Source organism: Micromesistius poutassou (genome assembly GCF_964030765.1).
Source record: "Micromesistius poutassou genome assembly, chromosome: 7".
Lineage (NCBI taxonomy): Eukaryota > Metazoa > Chordata > Actinopteri > Gadiformes > Gadidae > Micromesistius > Micromesistius poutassou.
In genome coordinates, this window is record NC_140277.1 from 5,459,679 (window position 1) to 5,481,887 (window position 22,209).

Consider the following 22,209-nt stretch of genomic DNA (forward strand, 5'->3'; position numbering starts at 1 on the left):
GAAGATATTTGGGTCACCAGTGCACAGAACTAAATGGGAATGTTGATCAGATTCTCGGGATGTTTGACACAAAAACATTGATTAAATGTATGCACAAATTCTAAGCATTCTCTACCTTTTAATTAATATGCATTTAAAGTATATATGAAATGCATGAGACCTCAATCAAAGTTTTTTTTATTTTTTTATTTAAAAGTTGCATGATAGAAGTGGACAGCAAAATACTTTCATATTCTGTGTACAGAAATGACTTGTTTTTTCCCATTACCCCCATCCTCCTCCCCGAGGAAAAAAAGAAAAGTGATTTCGAACAGGCCTCTAACATATGTTCTTCAGAGTTCCAGAATACGTTCTACAATTTCTGGAACAGGTTCATCAAGGTAACATTGCTCTAGAACAAAAATGCTGTGTCAAAGAGTTGAACACAGCCTGAAATAAGTTCCTCCCTTCTGTTCCTACCCAGTTTCCCATAGTAGCAAAGAAAAACAAAAAAGTGAAACAATACAGCTTACATTCAACACGTCTGAGGTACTTTGGCTTAAATAAATACAGCTACAGGACTGCTTTTGGTCTCTAGCACAAAATTGTGTGGCAACATAGGAAGCCGTAGTGGCACTAAACCCACACATACCCTGCTTTTTAATACTCAGTAATAACTCAATCTCTTCAACAAAAGAAGAAAAAAAACAACACAAAAACACTGCAAGCTATTGGAAATGATATACAGCAAGTAGGTATATTGCACATTGTGAACTACTTAAGGATCAAAGTGCTGTATACATACCAACAAGGAAAATAAAAACCATACCTCTTCATTCAACATGATCACTTAAGGAGGCACAGATCTCACACACACACACACACACACACACACACACACACACACACACACACACACACACACACACACACACACACACACACACACACACACACACACACACACACACACACACACACACACACACACACACACCAGCTTATAAGACACCCATCACCTGTCGAAGCAGGGAGCAGCACACTGGTAGTTGAGGCTAACCTGGTAGGCTCGATTAGACATGCTAGCCTTTGGCTCCAGGTTGGTGGTAGTGTTGGGGATGTGGCTTTGCTGGGGGGCGATAGGAGCCGGCAGGCCATTGGGCTGGTTGAGGTAGGCGGTGGACCTGTGGCTAGGGGCAACTGCCGGTGGGAGGGCCTGCTGGGGGTAGGGCATCATGGGCCGATGGAGGTACTGGGCAACGGGGGTGGCCTGCCCTGAAGTGTGGTAGTTGGGAGTTGAAGCTAGCTGGTGTTGTTGCTGCTGCTGGAGGCTTGGTGGAGAAACCTTCTGCTTGTTGGCCTCTTTGACATCACCGTCATGTGCACTAGGAATAAAACCACATTAGATGTTCCCTGTCATAAATAGAATCCTGCAGGGAGACGAGACCTACACAGAATCAGTTGTCAATGTGTTGCACTCAATGGTTCATGCTGTAGAATAGGATTCTAGTCCTTGTTGGAGAGGTGAGTGTATTCACTGAAATAAAATACTGCACTAAGACGAATTGCAAATCTTCTCTAGTCCATGTGCTGCACAATGATGTTAACACCTGTTTCAATTTGAAAAACCAAGACAAGTCGTTGTAGCCATATGACCATGCCATATAACCGGCTTAACCCTCGAACTCAAAGTGTTACGGTTAGTGTGAGAGGGTCATCTGACGGGAGACACTCACACCATGAGTTTCTCGGTGCAGGACACCAGGTTGTCCCATGTATAGGCTGTGAAGCGCTGCAGACGGGGGGGCCATGTGGGGGACAGGTGGAGTATGAGGCGGGAGGATGCCAGACATGCGGCAGCCACCATTGATGGGGCGAAGCACAGAAACACATGATCTGGAAAGGAAGCGACACAAGCAGGGCCTTAGTGCTTTCCACAGGGGTAAGGTACAGCTGGCAAGTTGGCGTGTGCTTGCCAAATCTGTATGGGTTTGGATCAGAGGAATAGTCGGAGTGTGCCAGCATGTGTGGACAGAGCTTGTGTGTGTGCACGTGCAGCCGTTGAAATAAATCAGTCTATCAGTCAAGGGGCATGGTTAAAAAAGGATTTGGTTATATTGCATATCTTACATCTAACTATAAATAGGTTTGTCTCCTGTTTATGGGAAACTGAAACTGATTTTTGAAAATAAATAGTATTTTGAAGTTGATTATCCTTTCAATGTAGACTGACTTTGTGTTAAGAGAAAATCTAATAAATGTACCTCATGTACCTCATGTGTGCATTTAGATACTTGTCAATCTAATGTGCTTTCCCTCTTCATTCAGTGATAGCATTGCCAGGTGCTTGCCTTGTAAGGAGACCTCCAGGAAGTAGTCAGCATATTTAGCCAAGAACAGCTTTGTTTTGTCCAGGCAGCCGATAGGCCACCCATTATGGAGGTCTGCTTCATGCACAGCGATGGACAGGTAGAACTCGATGAAATGGGCCGCGGTTGGGAGATACAGGTTCCACTGGAAGGTCTCCAGCAGGAGCAGCTCCATGTGCAGCAGGCCCTGCTTGGTGAGCACCAGGTTCATGGAGCTCATGCATCCAAGGCTGTTCAGCATCTCCAACTTGGGCACCCGGTCTTCCCTCTCCTCAAACTTACCTGCAATGAAACAAAGAAAAATCCCAATCAATAAAGACTTGATATTCAATTGAATTTGTGTGATGATGGCATGCATTACTGGACCAAGCACCGAGACGAAAGTAAGTAAAACGTGTATTGTAATACTTACTGGCCAGAAGAAGGCATGACAAGGAGACCATATGAAGCTGCTGCACAGTGATATCATAGCGGTCCATAAAAAGATCCAAGAGGTAAACTGCAAGATGTCTGGCGGCTGGACATAGCCTGAAGCGATTACAGACGACCGCTATGAGGTCTGCGAAGTATCGTCTTAAATTCAGCTGAGGAGACTGTCCTTTGTAGGATGGCAATTTGAGCTCCTGTTAACACAACGTGAGTGAGATATCAGAAATGAATAGCGTGTCGGCGATGGAGTTAACCACCTTGACGGTTTAAAAAAAAAAAGAATGAATCTTTTATTACTTTGTATCGTAGAGCATGGTAGATATCAGCAGCAAGATGTCCTTTCCACCATTGGTCCTCAAGCTCCATTTATGAGAACACGTCCTAGACCCTTGTCATTGGAAAATATCAAAGGCAGTTAATTCATTAATTAACTTAAATCATCATGACAAACTCTGCATGTAAGGAGGAAACCAGAGCTTGTTGGTTCCTCACATGCAGCAATCTGGTTGTGGACTGGAACTCAGATCACTCATTCAATGTATTTCTACTATTAACATAGATAGACATAGTTATTGCAGGCAAACTCCACTCACCCGGCTCGCACATAAAGTGAGGCGGTTATTCAGCAATGTTTCACTTGAAACAACCGTTACTTTAACTTTATGTTTGCCGCATTGTCACATGCATTGTTGGCGATGTTGAATTACCGGGGGACGGTGAGCTTCTAGAGCTAGCACGAGTTCGATGAACACGGCTACTCTCACACAACAACGAGCAGGAGAGCAGAAGTCACGCTTCAGCCAATTAGAAGTTCGCTTACAACCATGATGGATGTCCAATCACGGGTGGGGAGTCAGATTACATGTCGAATCCATAGAAATAAATGGTCGAATCCAATACATCCCTGCGTCGCTACAGTGTCTTGCTTGATAATTAATGCCATGTCAGTTGTCACCTCAACAATGAATGGAAAAATGGAGAATAGGTAAAATTGTATAAATGGCTTGGCCTTTAGATGAAACGGATGGAATGAGTAAAATAGTCAAAAGAGATAGATGCCTCTTGAGCCCCTCTCATATAGTTGTTCGCTCGTTACTTAGTTAATCATTTGAAAAAGAAGAGGACAAATTAAGGCCATCCTTTACGTCTGATCCTATAAACACACAAGGACCGAAGCATTGAAATAGGAACGATATTGGAAAGCATGAGATAGCCATCTTATCCTGATAAAATATAAACTACTATCATGCATAAGTTTTAAGTTCCTTTATAAATAATTAATTTATAAACTAAGCATAGATAAAGGGATGTAGGTTGATGAGGTAAAGACTGTTGTTTTCACTATTACATCTATACCCAGTTGTTTGCTGGCTGTACCTTATAGTGCTAGACACAGTAGTCACACTAGTACAACCTGGTAGAGTCACTAGTCACCAATGTTTTGCAATGGCAGGCGTTATCAGAGAATTCTTGCACGGATCACCAGACTCAATCAAACAGCGTCTTCTTCCCCCAAGCTATCAGGTTGTTGAACACTAGACCCTGACTATTTGACTTATAAGCAGGCTCCACAAGCTGCTGCGGAAGGCTAGCTCAGTGGTTGCGCTGGGGCTGGCCAGTCTGGAGGTGGTGGTGGATGAGGACAAGAAGATCCATGCCATCCTGGAGAACTCCCTCCCAGGCTCTGCAGGATGAGCTGAGGCGGACGCGGAGCACATTCAGCCACATGGCTCATCCCTCCACCATCTGCAAACCCAGCATCATGCAACTGTTTTTGGACAACGAAGATGACCCTATGTAGTGACCGCCCATGTTATACCGCCTTCTTTTCTTTCATGTTGTTTGATACAGGCTACATGAGGCTACATTATGCATTATATAGGCTATTATTAGTATTATAACCTACGACTTATTATATTATTATCTAACGTATTATAACCTATTGACATGACAAGACAGAGTGCCTTGTCATGTCAATCGGTCCATTCCTAGGTTCAATATTGTCTGCACATTAAATAGTCCTATGTCTTATCATATCAGTAATATAGACTATTCTGATTCTAAAAAGTAAGTAAAGAAATCATCTCAAAATTAACATTGAATTGTTAATATATGTTTACAACTACTATTCTATTTAGGGAGATTTTGAAAATGCAATAATAGATTTTGAAAATGCAATAATAGTAAGATATTTAAATGAAATAACAATCAGCATGTGTTATATATTAATACAAAACTATACGATCAACTTAAACATGTAAATGCTTTACCATAAAATCATTTCACAATCCATTATGTATTGTGAAATCAATCAACAGTAGCCTCATTTGCATACATTAGGGAAAGGGAGGTTTTAAAAAATTAAATAAAATAGGGTCTTTCATGAAGTTTTTTTTCGTGATGACCGCAAATTGCAGTCAGGCGACTTTACGAAGAAAAAAAATGGTTGAAACCCTTGGAAGTATGTTGATAGCTAGTTGAAACCATGTTGAAACCAGGTTCAAAGTAAACCCGGCTCAAACCACAGTGACACCAGGTTGAACCCCTTTTAAAACCAGACATCAGGTTGAAACCCGGTTAGAGCAGAGACAGGCCGTGAGGGTGAGCAGGGGGTGGGGGTAGTGGTCTGTAAACACGGCGGAAGTGTTCCTCCAGGCACTAGGGGAGACTTTGAAGCCTTTATTCGGGACACCCAGTGGTTGTCTGTACCGTTTCCCGCGAGGTCTCCTCTTTACCCACCCTGGAAACCTTCCAAAAATATCTGGCCATTGTTTTTTTTGTCAACCGCAAACATGTAGATACATTGCCTTTTTTGCGTTAAAACCAATTTAGCCAGCCTTAATTTGCCTTTTTTTATTTGGAAGATTATGCGTGGGACTGTTTTGTTCGATCAATCCAGCTGAATTCACACTATAGAAATAGTTATTGTGTAGGCCTGTCCTATGAGCGAGTCTTCACCACTGACGGTCTCTACTCTCCGGCTGTGGAAGTAAGGAGCTCAGGGCTGTAATCCCCGGATGAAACCATCATGGCTGCCGTTCGCTGAGCTGTCAAGCTCTCTACAAAAGAAAGGTAAAAACACCGAGGGAAGTATGTAAACGTCGGATATTCGTCTGTAATCGACACTGACGAGGGCTTTCTCTGCAGCACTAACTTACTGCAAAGTAAACGAATCGGAATTAGTTTTGGCCGTACGATTTTTTGTTGTGTTACTCCGTCTTTTAAGCTCTTGTGCGTCATGTTAATTCAAACCAACTCCAACGCGAAGTGAAATAACGTCCATCCCATGAGTAAGGGTGCCCTTCCGAACATGAACGGTGCTGTTTCAGACTTGTTGGACACTGTGGCGACGCCATCGCGGCCCACAACTTGTGTCTCACTTTGTTAATACGTTCCTCTCGGGGCGTTTGTTGGTCACAAAGACCGTCGCATCACTTTGTTGTGGTTAAGACAGATTGCACAATGGCGGCGCCGGGATGCCCGCCGGATTAATCGTATTTGACGAAGCCCTAATTAATCGTTTGTTTGATCATCGGCGTGTCTCCTGATGTGTTGTAACTTTTTTTGACTTTGACTGAAGTGCAACTAATGGCGAGGCGGTTTTGTTTTAGTAGAAGGGCGATGTGAACAGGTGGTTTAAATTGAACATATTCCGCGTATATGGTGGTTAATCGATAATCGAGTTGTGTATTTCAGCAGAATTGGTCTACATAACGGTATCTTTGTAAAGGTGTTGTACAATTTAAGCCACATAGAGCATGAGTTGAAAGGGAGATACTCTTTTACGTTTCTGTCTTGGACTTAATTGTGAACAATCGTTTGTGAGTTGAATAGTTTATTCAATCACATTTACATAGACATTCCTCAATTCCTATGGCCATTATCAATAGGCTACGTTTGAAATGAACTTCAAATGATGTCAAGATTCTAGACAGGGACCACCCTCTGTCAAAAGCAATTTATTCTCCCAAAAATGTCATGCATTGACATTTTTTTTACTTTCACAGATAGCTGATTAGAAATGGATTCGGCAGACATGTGTGCGGCTGTTTCTTCAAGAGACGATAATCAGCTTGTCAAGAAGAAAAGAGATTGGCACAAACGACTTCGCCTCAGGAAGACTGCCATGCAGCCCCCAACAATGCAAGGTCGAGATAAGCCTGGACCAAAGAAGATAGTGAAGCGGCGGGAGACAAACACAGACTGTCCTCCGTCAAATATGCCCCTCCACGAGGGGAAACGGGGAAAACATAAGCCACACAACAGTCCAAGTATGCTCAGGTTCAAATGCTCACGATGCAATGACAATTTGGAGTTTGTTCCCAAAGAACTTGCAAGACACTTTCAGGAGAACCACAAGGGAAATTTGCCAGATTTCTCTTGTCATGTTTGTTCTTTTAGAGCACATGAATTCTCCTACCTTCAGGTTCATCTATTAAGCCACAAGGACACTTTTCCGAGCTGCAACATTTGTAAAGACAATGTCCAGCGAACGCTGCCGGAGTACTGCTCACATCTGACCTCATGTCACAGCCAAAAGGGCAAATTTTCATGTGAACTGTGTGATAAGTTCTCTACCCGTGAAGTGCATGTGTTTTTACAGCATATGTATCTTCATGACTTGCCTATGGAAGAAAGGGGTGAAGTAGACCTTTCACTTCATACAATAGACTTTATGAAACCAGTCAGATCTAAAGCATCTGGTCAAGGCCTTCAGTGTCAGTACTGTGGCTACAAAGGGCCCAGTAAACGCCTGATCACTAAGCACATGAACACGGTCCATGCTGGCGAGACAGTGAACCAGAACATGAAGGAGCTCCACCATATTAAAAACAATCCACACGAGTTGGCTCCTAAGATGAGGAATAGAGTGACCAGAAATACAGCCAGGGACATGTGCTGGTTGTCCAAAGACTGCCTCTCTATGCCTGGCAGAGAATTCCTTGACAAATACTGCAGCCTATCGAGCCCAGAGAGAACCTTAGAGGAGACACAACAGTTTTTGGTGAGGTCCGCAGTTGGGGAGTCAGACGACCAGAAGTGGACCAAAGCTCTCCAGAGTGTGCTGTCAAATTTCCCTCCGGACATAAACATGCATCCGAAGTTAGAGAACACTATGATGTCCAACAGCAGCAAGGATCTCAATGTCCTCATGGTCAAAAATAAGCTAAAGGTTCCCCAGAATGCTGGCTCACAAGTTAAAAAGGTGACACCCCCAGAAAAGATGGAAACCTCTCCTTCGGGGAGTGACACCCTCGACACTCATTGTGTATTCGACCCAAATAGAGGTCAACCTCAATTAGGCAATGACCAAACCCACTGCCCAGGAACTCAAAATAATATTAACGAGGATCCTTCCATCATGGCCATGCCAGAGTCTGCTGAGGGTGGACCGATTCAGGAAAACCGAGAAAATCAGGAATTGAGGCTTCATCAGAATGTGGAGGAACACAGTAGAAATGGTAAGGAGATTAAATGTGATAATTCCTGTGAGGATGGACTCACTGCCTCCAAAGAGCCAAAGACGGCGAACAAGCGAGTTAACCGAATGTTGGCACAACGTAAATATAGGAGCAGAAGAGGTTGCCGGACGGAAAAGAGCAGACCTAAGGCGCTGGAGAAACAGCTACAAGGCCTTGGTCTGAAGCTAGTTCTGAAGAAGGACCCAGTCAAGAATAAGCAGTGGATGTCCCAGAGCCCCCTTCTGCCACCGGATGGTTGCCTAGCAGGCGACAATCATGGGCTGCTACTCTCTCTGCCAGCCATCGAGAAACAAGGGCATACTCTAGTCAATGAGCCATTGGCAGATAACTCTAAAATAAGTCTGAAGGAATGCTGCAAAGCTCAGAAGACTGAGCTGCACAGCACCTTGGAGTCCATCGCACTGCAGTCCCAGCACCAACCGGTGGAACCCTTCTCAGTGACACAGGGGCAGTGCTGCGGAAATGGGAACTTTCACGCAATGGACATTTTGGTTCCCTCAGATGTCAACGGGAAGCCAAAGAGTCAGTTTGCCTCAACCAATGGATTTGCTGAAAACGTAGATATTCCCACTGCCAGTTTTGGAGTATCGGCAGGGAACAACGAAGGTGTGGACCGCTCTGTGCCGGGCAGAAAGGAGAGTTGTTCTATCGACGATGTGAAGCCGCCTAGGAATAATGGCGCCATATCCTTCCATGCTGCCAAACCCTTAATCCCATCACTGGGTAAGATGATCCATGTGAACTTCACCTGTGATGGTAATATCTTTTTTGGAAATTAAATTGTGCATTTATTAAAAATATATATTTGAGAAAATAAATAATATAAACATATATAATTTGTGAGCATAACGGGTAATGTATCAATATATATTTCCCTCAAATATAAATATATTTTCTCCCTCATATTCCTCCCCCTCTGTAGGTGCAGGCCCCCCAGTTCACTCCTCCCAGTCGGCGAGCACCCATCCCTCTCCGCCAAAGGACAACGGACCCCCGCCTGGCCAAACCACGTCCAAAGGCCCCACTGCCGGCGTCAGCGATCGCTCCTGGCTAGAGGCCCCGAGGGCCGTGGAGAGGACCCTGAAGCTGACACCTGTGAGCCCACGCCAGGCGGTGAAGCGGCCCCACGGCGAGCAGCCCGTGGTGGTGCTGAACCACCCGGACGCAGACGCCCCCCATGTGGCCCGGCTCATGGAGGCGGTGCACAAGCACAGGGGCGACGTGCAGAGGGTGGTGCTGTCCCACCGAACGCTGGACACCATCTCCCCGTCGGACAGCTCGGCGGTTCAGGGCGCCAGGGATGCAGCTCCACCCTCCAGACCCCCATCCCCCGGACCTCCCCCGCCCTCCTCTGCATGGCGTCCGAGCAGGGTGCGCGAGAGGTTCCTCTTGAAGCTGAGGCTGAGGCGGACGAGCAGGAGGAAGTACCGGGTGGTCCGTGGCACGAGCGATGCAACGGACCCTGTCGTTAAGTTCCGCTGCTGGTTCTGCGGACGAGGCTTCGTGAGCCAGGACTTGTGGATCGCCCACCGGCAGCGACATCTGATGGAGTGGAAGGGGCCAAACTGTGAAGAACCTGACAATGTTGCCCACACTGGAAAAAGTACACTGAAACACTGAAATGTGATACTGCAAGAGAAAAAACAATGACGGTGGCTTGTTTTTCTTTTCTTTTTTTATGTCTTAAGTGCAAACTAGTTACGAGAAGAAATACATTGTTAAGCCTCCTAGAGAATTTGTATACTCAGGGTCATTTAAACATTAGCTTTGGTTTCCCCCCCAAGTAGTTTGAGGGTAAATATATTTTTAGAATTTGTAATAAAATACTGCATTAAGTTGGGAGTTGAAGTCATCGGTCTTGGATCGCTTTTATTTGGTCGCGGCAATGGCTTAGATATTTAATCTATTTACACTGTCTTGCAAGTGATCTCATGAAACACTGATATGCAAGTGCCATGCCGCCTCGATCTGACATACGGGTCAGCTGTACATTGTGGTGGCGAGCATATTTATGTGTGTGCAGGGGGGAGACCAGGGTCCCCAATTTACTTGGAAATACCAAAACTATTCGTTCATGTTTTTATTTATGTTTTAATTTTTTAAGGTTGTTGGATTCATTGAAATTCCAAAGTATGTTTTTGATTATAGAATATTTCTGTATTTCTGACAGTAAATAGTCCAAAGAATACGATGTCTAAAAACTAACCTGTGGTATGGAATGTCAATGAGTAAACAGAAAATTTGATATCTGGATTTTAAACACAAGTAGTTCTTGATCATTTAAATTCGATTTTCGTTTTTTTTTTTTTACTTGAAATGAAAAACTATTTTTTAAATTGCACTATGGGAGATTTTCCCATTACCTCACCTTTTTATAAGGCCTATGACAATCTCAGCCTGTGTCCATCTGCTGTATAATAATCCTTCTATATACAGGAAAAGATAATTCAGCAAAGGACCATTGGACAAATTTAACCCAAATCATGAAGCCCAGCAGATGAGTGAATGCTCAAATAATCATTGACAATGTGTGTATATATATATATGTACATAGATTTTTTTTAGTTACAAAGGATCTATAATTGTACATTCATTCTGAGAGGTACTGTACAAAATATTTACCTGAGAATTTTGGTTCACCAAGTGCCTAGTATTTTTATTTAGTTTGCTATGCATTCAATCTGCATACAAATGACAGCATTACATGTTAAACCCCATAATAAATGGACATAGTTTGTGAATTCATTGGTTTTCTCATTGTTGTAGACACATTAGTCATAACACGCATTATCTTTAATCAAACAAAAACAATTTAGAATGCACCTAAAAACATAAATTCATAGCTTCTCATCCTAAAACCAATACCATTCTTATTTCACACACTACATTTATTCATGGTTATTATGTATGCCTCTTAATAGAGGCAATGATTTACTGTAAATTCTGATGTCCACAGTAAATGGAGACGGCACTTATCAGGGCAGACCTCCATGGGATTTGAAGCTGTATTTCACTTGTTCTGTTTGATTCGAGTGGTGATCTCAACCAGTGAAGTCCTGGCTTACTTACAGCCTTGTGCAGCTATTCGAAACGACACACATCGCTGTTGCACTTTAAGTGGAAATCAAACTGGTACAGCCTGAGTTATTATCCCTTCAATTCTTGGCAAATGTTCCAGCATGGACCGCTTGAGGAGTTGTGCCCACAATAACGATTTGTAATCAGCGGTCTGATGCATCAGAGTCAATGAGGAGGCAACTTTTGCCCATGTGCCAGTCTGGATTAACGTTGTGTGACCACCTGAGGCCTCACTGGATGCCGTAGTTTGGTGATGTCCCTGGTGTCACTATGGCTGTCAATCAGCACCAGGGGATTCTGAAGGTGGTTCTCGATGATTTTGGAGACACTGTTGAAATGCTAAAGGGACAGAGTAGAGAGAAGTTAGACCCAACCAGGCACATTGTCTTCTTAAAGGGCTAATCCTATTTTAGATGCTACACGTTGGAGCAAAGAGATTTTTTGGACTTGTGTCTGACTGAAAGGGAACATTGACCTGGCTAGTGATTCCAGATTACATTCAGGAATGTTGTGGTTATGTTACCACATTATCATCATTTTGTGTTATGTTATGTGCATCAGAAAAAAATCTTACATAAAAAATATCAATAGAATGAACTGAAGAGTAACAAAGAGAAAACAACGGTTATAAAATGTAAGCTAAAATTTTCAAAATGATGAGCAAATCCAACACAGTTAGTTCTGACCAAGTAATTTGATTGGACAAGAGGCAATCAATGAATGCTGATAGAGTATAAGAGCACTGGGACTTTTAACTATACAAGTTATACTCAGCTTTACAGGTGTTTCTAATAACCAGTAATTACATACTAAGAGCATGAGCTGTTAACCCATAAGAACCTGCACATATCCCCAAACAGACTCTTATTTCAGTGGTTGCACTCTAAATGGAACACACAGCAAGCTAGAGTGCAGGAAAATATTTATGTTACTTGGGAACAGTCCAGTTCCAGTCCTGTTGAGAACTATTCGTGTTGGAGCCAAATAAATGATGAAATAAACCAACAAGTCATATTCTGTTGAATGCTTATTACTGTTAACAAAAGAATGGCGCTTGCAGAACTGTCGTGTTTGGAACTGGGCCTGCGGTCTCGTACCTACAGCGGAAACACAGCGCTGCTGATATTCAATATAATGATAATGATATTCAAATAACAGCACAACCTCGGGTGTGATATTGCTTCATCAAGAACCAATCATTGCACTGCACAAACCTCCTTTAATAGCTTATCTTCACAGAGGTGTCTTATTATGTACCGGGGCAGTCCAGAACCGACCAATCTGTCTTTTAAATATGAACTACTTCCACTTATTCCAAATCATGTCTGATCGTACCTGCTCTCCTTTCTTCTCCCGTCCCAGTGCGTACTGCTGCGTCTGTTGGATGAAGCGCACAGGGATGTTGTACACCTTGCCCTTGTAGAGCACCACCAACGTGTAGGGCTGCTGAGCATCCTGCCCAGAACTCTGCCTCACTAGGAAGGAGCCGTCCTGATCCAGGGAAACACACACCATGAATAATCACGTCACTGTTCTTGGTTCATGGCTTGCTGAACAACTGTATGACTGTGGTTATGCTGATGTTTATAATATGGTATCTTCTGACCCTGTTGGATTGAATCAAGGTCTCTTCAGCAACCTTGCGGCCGCACATATTGGCGTACCAGGGTTGTCTATCAATGTCTGACTTCTGTAAAAAAAAAAAAAGAAATAATTGTAGTATGTTGTGTTGTGACATTGTGAAAGTTGTTGCGAGAACAGAGTTGAGAAATGGGTTAACCTCGTCCATGTGCTGCAATCCATTTGCAACCATTACACTTAGATCAGCTTGTCCTAAGATAGCAGAGAGACAAGTTACATTTCTGCTATCAGCTCCAACGGTCAAAGGTGGGTTTTGGGCTTTGACTTAGTGGCATGACCCTCATGACTCTCTTGTCAATCTAAGAGAAGAGAAGGGTCTATTACTTACTGTGGGAGTTTGGTATTTGTGGAAGAGGAATCCTACAGTGTGGGGTAAACAAAAGCAACCTCTCTTACATATGTCAACGCAAAGCCAAAATGTCTTCGTTGAACAGCATCACATCCACTCGTTCTGATGCCACTGACTCAGGACTACCCAACTTTGTAGAACAACAAACCATTTGTAATACAACCTGCTTACATGGGTGGTCTGAAATCAGCTGTAAAAGCCTTGGGAGGCAGTGGCTGGCCACGGCTCATCTTAGGGATTGTTTGACCTATAGGGATATATCATTCATTTGGTTTGTTATTGTTAAGGTATAAAAAAACTGGGTGGTTTTGGTAATAGTCGTGGGTCCTTATCAGTCCTTAGACTTTTGGCGAAAATTGACCCAAATATATTAAAATTAATGATTTTTTTTTTCTAAATTGTTGTTGTTGATCACTGGAATTAGATTTCAAAGTTATTTTTTTTGTGTGTTGTTAATTTAGAAAATAGACTCCTAATCCTAATTCCGTGATGTATTAACATTATATATATATATTGACATATAAATGAATTGATTAAGGATGAGTATGGATTTTGAAGGGTTGATTTAGTTTAACAATTACTGATATCTGGGTCATATTCGGTGTCCGATGGTTGAAGGTTCTGGAAAAAGAAAAAAAGAAACATCAACATCATAATCTTGAATGTTAGTGAGATTTAAATGTAAGTGAGATTTGTCAGTTGCTCTTACTTACCAGACGAGGGCTGATGAGTCTTGAGAGGAAAAAATTAAATTAAATTAAATGTGATACAAATTACACAATGGATTTTTTTTTGTAATATTGGATGTAAATTGACTGTGGTAATGGATACCAGCTTACCTGGTACTGAGTCTATTTGGGCCAAATCTGTCATGTAGACAAGAATAATACATTTCAGGTGGATTTACTAACACAATATGTCAATATATGAATGGACTTGCCACAATAAAAATGATAAATGAGTGTGAAACTCACCTGCTCACTGGAGGAATATTCTCCTTTAAGATGTGAAAACGTAGAACCAGATGTAAATTCCAAAGTTCATTTTTGATTATTATGTATGTTTAGTACTATTATTATTAGTTTAAACTGGACCTACCTCTGGAAGAGTAACTTCGTATACATCTAAAACAGAAACAAGTCAAAGATAAAAACACAAACATCCATCTTTGTAATTATCATTATCTACCAAACTCATGAATCATTGCATATTCATGTTCATGAATGCCATCATTTTACCTATTTTACCTTTAACCTTATCTAGCCAATGCTAATGACAGTTCAACTCTTTTCTTTTTTTAATGCACACCCACGTTGTAGTTTAAGTAGCAGTTGTGTTTCTGGAGGCCATCCTCAAAGAACAAAGCTTGTTTAGGATCTATCTTTGAGTTGCTGTTATTACAGTGTTGCCATTTCTCTGCAGTCAATGTTATTATTATGCACGTTACAGCAACCGGTGGACCGTGCAAAATATGTGTTAGCTGTGTGTTGACAGGAAGTGCAACTTACCAGGACTACATGGGAGTTTCCACAGGGGTTTTGACACAACAGGGCTGCTATTTACACCTGTTACATGTATTAGAGGAATACAAACATTTATTTTCATGTTATTCTCATTGTGTTGACACTGAACTGTTTTTCAAAGTGACATACTGTCATGTATCTTACCCTGTAGCAGTTTCGCTGCAGGCTTTATGTCGTTGTCTTGGTTACCCCTCTCTGGATCAATGTAATCCTCCTACAACAAATTAGCCCGTGAATAAACCATAAACATCTGAACACCTGAAAGTGTACCATGGTTTGCTTACCATGAAACCTTGCTTACTACAGTTTCTATTTAAAAACAAAGTATACAAAATATCTGTAAATCCAAGACCTAACGGTTCATTTGTGAACCCAAAAAAGCTTTAACACAGCTTTAAATCAAGCATTACGTTATTGCCGGCCATGCGACATGGCTCAGGGGACAGTGGTTTGGAGGCCATGGAGGTGCAAGGCTTCCTGGAAAGCCGGCTGGATCTTTTTCGGCAGCTGTCTGGAGAAGGGAAGCAGGAGCATGCTGTGATGCATTTGCATAAATCAACAGTGTGAAGCACCGCTTCATGCTCTGTTTTCTTTATAGCGTGTGCGGGCAGCAATCTGGGGTGTAGGGATTAAAAAAAAGAAATCCATATTTGACCAGAAAAGCATGGTAAAGTAATGAGGACGTTAGAGGAAGGTGTTCCAGCTGCTGTTGAGTGTGGCTTGTTTTCACCAGTCGTGATGGCCAGAGGCCACTTGGAGCTGGGTGGAGGCACATCTTCTGCTCACTCTTTCTTTGCTTTTTATTTCACTTCCGTGTTGAGGAGTTGTGAGTGGTTGTATGTTAAATATATAAAGAGATAAAGAGATATTCCAAAAATGAATGCAGACAGGTTTTTGTGATCTTTTGGTGGATGATCGATTTACTGCTCAGGTGGAGTTCCTCACCGACATAGTCGCCCCTGGAGAAGGATGCAGAGGACGACGGGGTGAAGACGTTGTGAGCAGGAGGATCCTCGTATCCATCAGCATCTTCATGGGGCTCATCATAGTCGTCACTCTCCTGGGTCAATCATAATATATAATGAATTAAACTAACCTTAACCATGTTCAGCTTTTACCACTACTACTACTTCTACTACTTCAGGAGAAGAAGAAGAAGAAGAATTATTATTATGATATAATCATTAAGAATTTATTTGAGAAGTGCTTGTAATATTTGAGAAATTATTTAGAAATGTTGAGCCTTACTTACATCGGACCATCTCTCAGTGTCCTCCCCATGTTCCACTGGAACAAAACGATGTAATACAGTTAATACATCATTAAATGGTCATATGAAACTCAATGCACAGTTTAATGCGCCAGACCCTTTCAATGCTTTCTTCTTGTGGAATCTCTCTTGCTGCTTTTTATGAGAAATTGCTATATAAACTTGCCAAATATAACACGTCTAGACAGTGTATCTACATGCTGTGTATGATCTTTCGCACTAGTTCCATAAGACATGTGTGGGAGACCATGCGAATCGACCAGGAAGCATCACCTCCAGTCTGAATTTGGTTGAGACTTGAGTGTCACACAAGTCTGTGTAAATAGTGTGAAGAGGAAAAGGACCCAAAGGCAAACCATCTGAGCATGGAGCTATAAAGTATTGCATAACTCCTATTATTAGGATTATTTAACATGTCAATATAACTTCTTTCCTATGATTATAGCAGTAAATCATTTATACTCTTATACCCTATCATATTTGCTAGACTGATTGGAGCAGATCTGCATGATTGAGGGAACAATCTCAACGGGGAAGATGTATCATGGACGAAATTTCCGATACAACTGATTATTTAATCAATCCAATTTATTTAGTTTAGGAATATTTAAAATAAATATGATGTAGCACTTCAAATTCATTTATTGAATTTGTTATTAATTAATTCTTTAATTTGCTGGATTTGTATGATCAAAGGGCTGATGTTACCTGGGTAATCCCTGTCTGGAACTTGGGGGCCGTGTTTGACTTTGTGTCTAAAGGGAAAAAAGATTATTAATAAACAACCTTTTCTTTCACACTATCAATGTATGTTTTGGGGTCTGAATATATTACTATATTGCAGCTTCAATCTTGTCTTCCTCTTCAAGTAAATAGCTGGCGTTAATTCAGTTTATTTAATTAATTAAGTCTAATTGAGTCTATTTTCAACATAAATAGAGGAATCAGCCTTTTCAGATACATGGGTGCACCTAAATACGATTTCTACTTTGTAAGGGGGAGGTTGACTTGTTGTGTTACAAAACTCACCGTCTCCATTTGTTTAGGAGGCTGTCTTCATTGTTATTGATGTCCTGAACAATTTTCTGGAGTTGCCTAAAAAATAAGAAAAATCAAAATGTATCTTCATTGCCATCAACTCCTATCTAACTAGCAGGTAGCCACCCCAGTGCCATCGTGAAGAGCTGGCTAAGGTACAGCAGTGGACGGTCACAGGAGCAAGTGGGGTGTGTGGGAGGAGAATCTGCCGTGAGTCATCTCCAACAACACGGTGGGTACTGCAGCTTCTCCAAGCATATTAATTTTCACCTTATGCGTCACTTTTATTTCAAGCTCGTTAACAACTGCTCTAGAGGGTCACCAAAAGTTCCTCATGAACCTAAAAGCTACGTTATTATTTATTGCCAGCAAATTATTTCTCTGTAGAGTCAACATTGACAATTGGTTGCTACAAATGTGAAATGTAACAGTGTTTTCTAAGTACCACATGAAGACATGTACATGTAGTAACTGTAGATGTACATGTAGTTATGTAACTACAATATAGGCCTAGTACAACATGAACTGAATTTTAAACAACCTATGGGGTTATTGTAGTTTTGTATTCATAGTTAATCATTCATCAATCAGAAAAATAACCAAAATAAGAGTCATAATCTTACCGAAGCTTTGCAGTTGCGGGAGCAGCAAATCTATTGAATTGTTCCATGCTGGTTCAGTCATTATACTTGGTCATAAAGTGGGGAGGGATTCATCAAACCCCCAGCTGCAATTATCACTTCTGCTTTCCACTCCTGCGCTTCACACACACACACACACACACACACACACACACACACACACACACACACACACACACACACACACACACACACACACACACACACACACACACACACACACACACACACACACACACACACACACACACACACACACAAAGCCACCAGAGATTTGAGGCCCCACTACCTCAGTACATCAAATTCTTCTGTTACCACACCTCAATAGAACCAAATGAATACATTCACAATTTTAGGCTCTCAACTCTCTTGTAGTAGGTGTACTAGTATTTGAAGTTCAAGACATGAGATATGACAATATGCACATGCAACAGTGAGCATCACATACTGTATATATGTATGCATACTTATAATGTCACAAAAGTGAATATAATAAATGGAATAACTGTTATGAAAAAGGTTTAGGTATTAACATATTATGATGGAATAAAGAGATGGAAAGATGGAAAACCCATATTTCCCATAATAAAATGAAACCACCAAAGGAAAGCCAGCCTTTATTCCAAGCTAATAAAGCACGTTGCTGCTTAGCTTCTTGTTGCATAGGTTCATCTGCTGAAGTACGGGGACAGGGTGACAGGGTAAAGGAGATGCACCAGGCAACTTCAAGGGAAAACATTTTTGGTATGCCAATCATATTAAAAGCCTTGTGTGAAATCAAATGTTATGAGGCATCCCCATTTCGTTATTACTAATTAAAATCATACTTATTAAATATTAAAATACACGTTAGGTATTGTTGTTGCAGTTATATTTATGCCATAATAAGTAGCCTATATCGTCCAATAGATGGCAGTAATGGATATCCTTTGACATGCTCTCTAGCCAGTTATTTTTGCTGAATTAGTAATGTTTTCATTTGCAACACAAGAAAAATGTGTGATATAATTGCCCTTCTTTCATGTTTGTCTTCTGTGTCTTCTCTGTTCTGGAAGCCTGGTTTTTTGGGGGGGTAGCCACGGTGAAAGGATTAAGTGTCAACAACATCCATCAATCCAATCGTTTTGACTTGGGAATGTTATTGTTACCGCTATTTGGAATGGGCACACAGAATTATTTAACCCTAACTATTAAGATTCATGTAAAATAATTACATGACAAAGTTCTATTTGATTTTTTTTATATTTTGAACATAAACCTACCTAATAAACGTGACATGATGTATATGCATCAGTGTAATAAAGCCTATTCATTTGAAATGCATATTCACCATGTTTATGTATTCAGTATTAATATAATTTATTGAATTTAAATGCACATTAATCAGATTATGTATTCAGAATACATTAAGTATATTTGTTTGAATTACATAGTAATTAGGTTACCTATTCAAGATGATTAATGTGTATGTGTTTGAAATACATAACAATTAAGCTTAAATTCAAACAAAATGCATTACATTTATGTATTTTTGTGATTAATATCCAATGAATTTTTCTATTTTCCATTCAACAATATCTCAATGATGCATACAATCAGACCACCTTCTTGATTCAACTAATTTATTAACAATAAAGCAAACCTCTTCTCTTCACCCAGACACAGGCAGACACAGTACTCAGCAGGTAGCTGAGTACTGTGTAGCTAGTAGCTCAGTAGCTAGTAACACAGTAGCTCTTCAACCAAGTCATCTACTGTAGATGGAACATGAAAAATGTTTTCTAACTTCAATAGAACAGAGGCAAGTTAGGAAGGTTAACCAAAGTTTTAACTCACTTCATCTCTTCCAGGTTGTGAACGTACAACAACACTATATGGTTATCGGCATGTATGGCCGTTCTCTTCCTGTACTTCCTCCTCCCATCCCCGCCCCACCCCACCCCAAAAAAAGAGTCACCTGAGTAATTTGAGTTTCAGTGCTCGTACTTTGGGGGAAAGCTTGGATGATTCCAGGTCCATCAGGATCTTCTGGTAAACTTTGAATGTATTCTTCAAGCTTTTTGGATAGCTTAGATTAAGTGCGTAGATCAACCCATAAAGCATCACGCACACATGGTTGATACTCTCGAGGTTGTGGAGAACTTCGACCCCTTCCAGGACCACACCGACATCTGCTAAGCGTCCACCAGGATCATCACCCTCAGCTCGAACGGTGTAGATTGCCATGGTTGTCCCTGCGACGTCTGCCTCGGCCTCACTGCATTTGATGTCCTGAAAAATGGAGGGAACAGAGAACAATGAGCTGTGTCACCCTAACCTTGACCTTTGACCACCAAATTCTAAGCAGCTCATCATTGAGGCCAAGTGCGAAGAAATTCCCTTAAGGCACTGTAGATAGTGTTCTTGAGAATGAGATGGACAGAAGTTCAAGGTCACAATGACCTTAAGATCTTTGACTCCCTAAAAGTCTGGAAAACAAAACAAAAAGTCACAGTATTTATAAATTGAGTTGTACATTCAATGATCATCAACTATTTAAGTATGATAAAAAGTGGTGTTTGCGCATTGTTGATCACAATGAGGGTCGCGTTAAAGAATCTCAATTACATTTTTTACCGTGTTTGTGGGTACTCGGCGCCGTAAAGAACGGCATGTTGTGTCACATTGCTTAAAAGTAATACTCTTAATCCTTTAATTTAGTGAATTTGTAATGGTGCACATGAAACATAAGAGAGTAACTTACATATTCATAAGTTAGTTTTCCTCTGAGGGTAAGATTCCGTGCTTCTTTAAGACGCAAGGATTTCCGGGGAGACAGAAGAGATTGCACTTTATCCAAAGAAGCCTTTTACTTGCCACAATCAAAAAATGGAGTCAACAAAACATCCCAAATTAAAATGTAAAAAAAGAAAAAATACAGGACCAGGAACCCATTTTATTTAGAGATCTGTGAAGTAAATGAAAAAATTCTCATAAGTAACCAATATCTAAAAGAGCCAAATAAGAAACTGTTCTTTGATACAAGGTAGGGGAGAAAGGACTGTAGGAAAGAGGGAAACCTCTTCTGTCCAACCTCCACTCCCTCACTCCTACCCTCCGCCATCTCTCCTCACCTCCTCTCTCCTAATCTCCTCTCATAGGGTAAGGTTTACTCCTCCCTCCTATCCAACCCTCTCCAAACTTCTCTTGTGCTGTCCTCCCTCTCTCCTAACCTCCTTCTGTTTCCTGTTAGGAAAGAGAAGGAACTAACCTTTCCCTATCCTGACCTTCTCTCCCCTAACCCATCAACCCTTGAAAATGCCCCCTTCTAGAATCAGTCCCAACAGCCAAAACAAAACAAAGTATCTACACTGTTTTATGACTTACCTTTTGACATCCGGCTTTGGGTTTACCGACTGCCTCAGATCCTCAGCTGCCTTTTGACAGAGAAAAACAATAATTATTCCATTATTTCTCTCCATGGATATCAGCCTTAACTATCTGTCGGGGATGGAGGCCGCTGCTCCTCTGTCGGGGATGGCGGCCGCTGCTCCTGTGCTGGGGATGGCGGCCGCTGCTCCTCTGTCGGGGATGGAGGCCACTGCTCCTCTGTCGGGGATGGTGGCCGCTGCTCCTCTGTCGGGGATGGTGGCCGCTGCTCCTCTGTCGGGGATGGAGGCCACTGCTCCTCTGTCGGGGATGGAGGCCGCTGCTCCTCTGTCGGGGATGGAGGCCGCTGCTCCTCTGTCGGGGATGGAGGCCGCTGCTCCTCTGTCGGGGATGGAGGCCGCTGCTCCTCTGTCGGGGATGGAGGCTGCTGCTCCTGATGCTCTGCCAGCGGTGGCACTTGCTCCTGGCGCTGGGTCCTGCTGCGCATTACATGCCGCTGATATCTTGCTCGATCTGTTGGCTTGACATCACTGTGGCCTAACCACAAAGATGGTGTCCAGTCAGGGTGGTTCTCCACCATCTCATATGATGGTTTACCTAGAACAGAATAATTAGATTATGAAAACTCAATGTAATCAATGCTTTAATTACAATCAATGCTTTAATGCAATGTACAATGTACAATCAAGGCTTCAACCAATGCTTTAATGCAATGTAATCAATGCTTTAAGCTTTTACAGAAAATGTGTTAGTTAAGCTCAAAACAATCATGGGAAACACTAATGTCATGAACTGAATCTCAACTAGTTTTGTTTAAAACAACATTAATGGTTGGGCCATCGAGCATTTTCTAAGAAGCAACAGTTTGTTAGGTAGCTAGCTAGCTGCTAGAAAACAACTTCAGATTCAGGTTCGCACCAACATAAGGTACACTTCGTGGCTTTAAGAGACGACAACATAAACAAATTTAAAGACATTTTTAGAGAACGTACCTGAGTGAAAATGCAGAGAACACACTCTTATCGACTGGGGAATGTTAT

At 41.7% G+C, this 22,209-nt stretch overlaps 3 protein-coding genes across 3 annotated transcripts; 1 reads left to right on the plus strand and 2 right to left on the minus strand.

Annotated features, from left to right (window-relative positions):
- Positions 1-994: 994 nt before the first annotated feature.
- On the minus strand, positions 995-3,143 carry ccnj (cyclin J; the record flags this gene model as incomplete). Its single annotated transcript, XM_084470899.1, has 5 exons — positions 995-1,364; positions 1,716-1,875; positions 2,331-2,630; positions 2,761-2,971; positions 3,075-3,143. 5 exons carry the CDS (start codon positions 3,141-3,143, stop codon positions 995-997), a joined length of 1,110 nt encoding a protein of 369 aa, XP_084327025.1.
- Positions 3,144-5,729: 2,586 nt separating this feature from the next.
- Positions 5,730-9,872, plus strand: znf518a (zinc finger protein 518A; the record flags this gene model as incomplete). The annotated part of the gene is given in 4 exon segments (XM_084470879.1): positions 5,730-5,849; positions 6,785-8,983; positions 9,183-9,841; positions 9,843-9,872. Coding segments are annotated over 3 exon segments (2,874 nt in total). The 5' UTR covers positions 5,730-5,849; positions 6,785-6,798.
- Positions 9,873-11,358: 1,486 nt separating this feature from the next.
- LOC311350151 (B-cell linker protein-like) lies at positions 11,359-17,829 on the minus strand (the record flags this gene model as incomplete). The annotated part of the gene is made up of 14 exons (XM_084470169.1): positions 11,359-11,677; positions 12,674-12,829; positions 12,945-13,028; positions 13,086-13,171; positions 13,308-13,339; positions 13,500-13,575; positions 14,837-14,893; positions 14,996-15,065; positions 15,262-15,362; positions 15,797-15,911; positions 16,104-16,138; positions 16,830-16,876; positions 17,151-17,216; positions 17,783-17,829. The coding sequence occupies 14 exons, from the start codon at positions 17,827-17,829 to the stop codon at positions 11,543-11,545; spliced, it is 1,107 nt and encodes a 368-aa protein (XP_084326295.1). The 3' UTR covers positions 11,359-11,542.
- Positions 17,830-22,209: the final 4,380 nt, after the last annotated feature.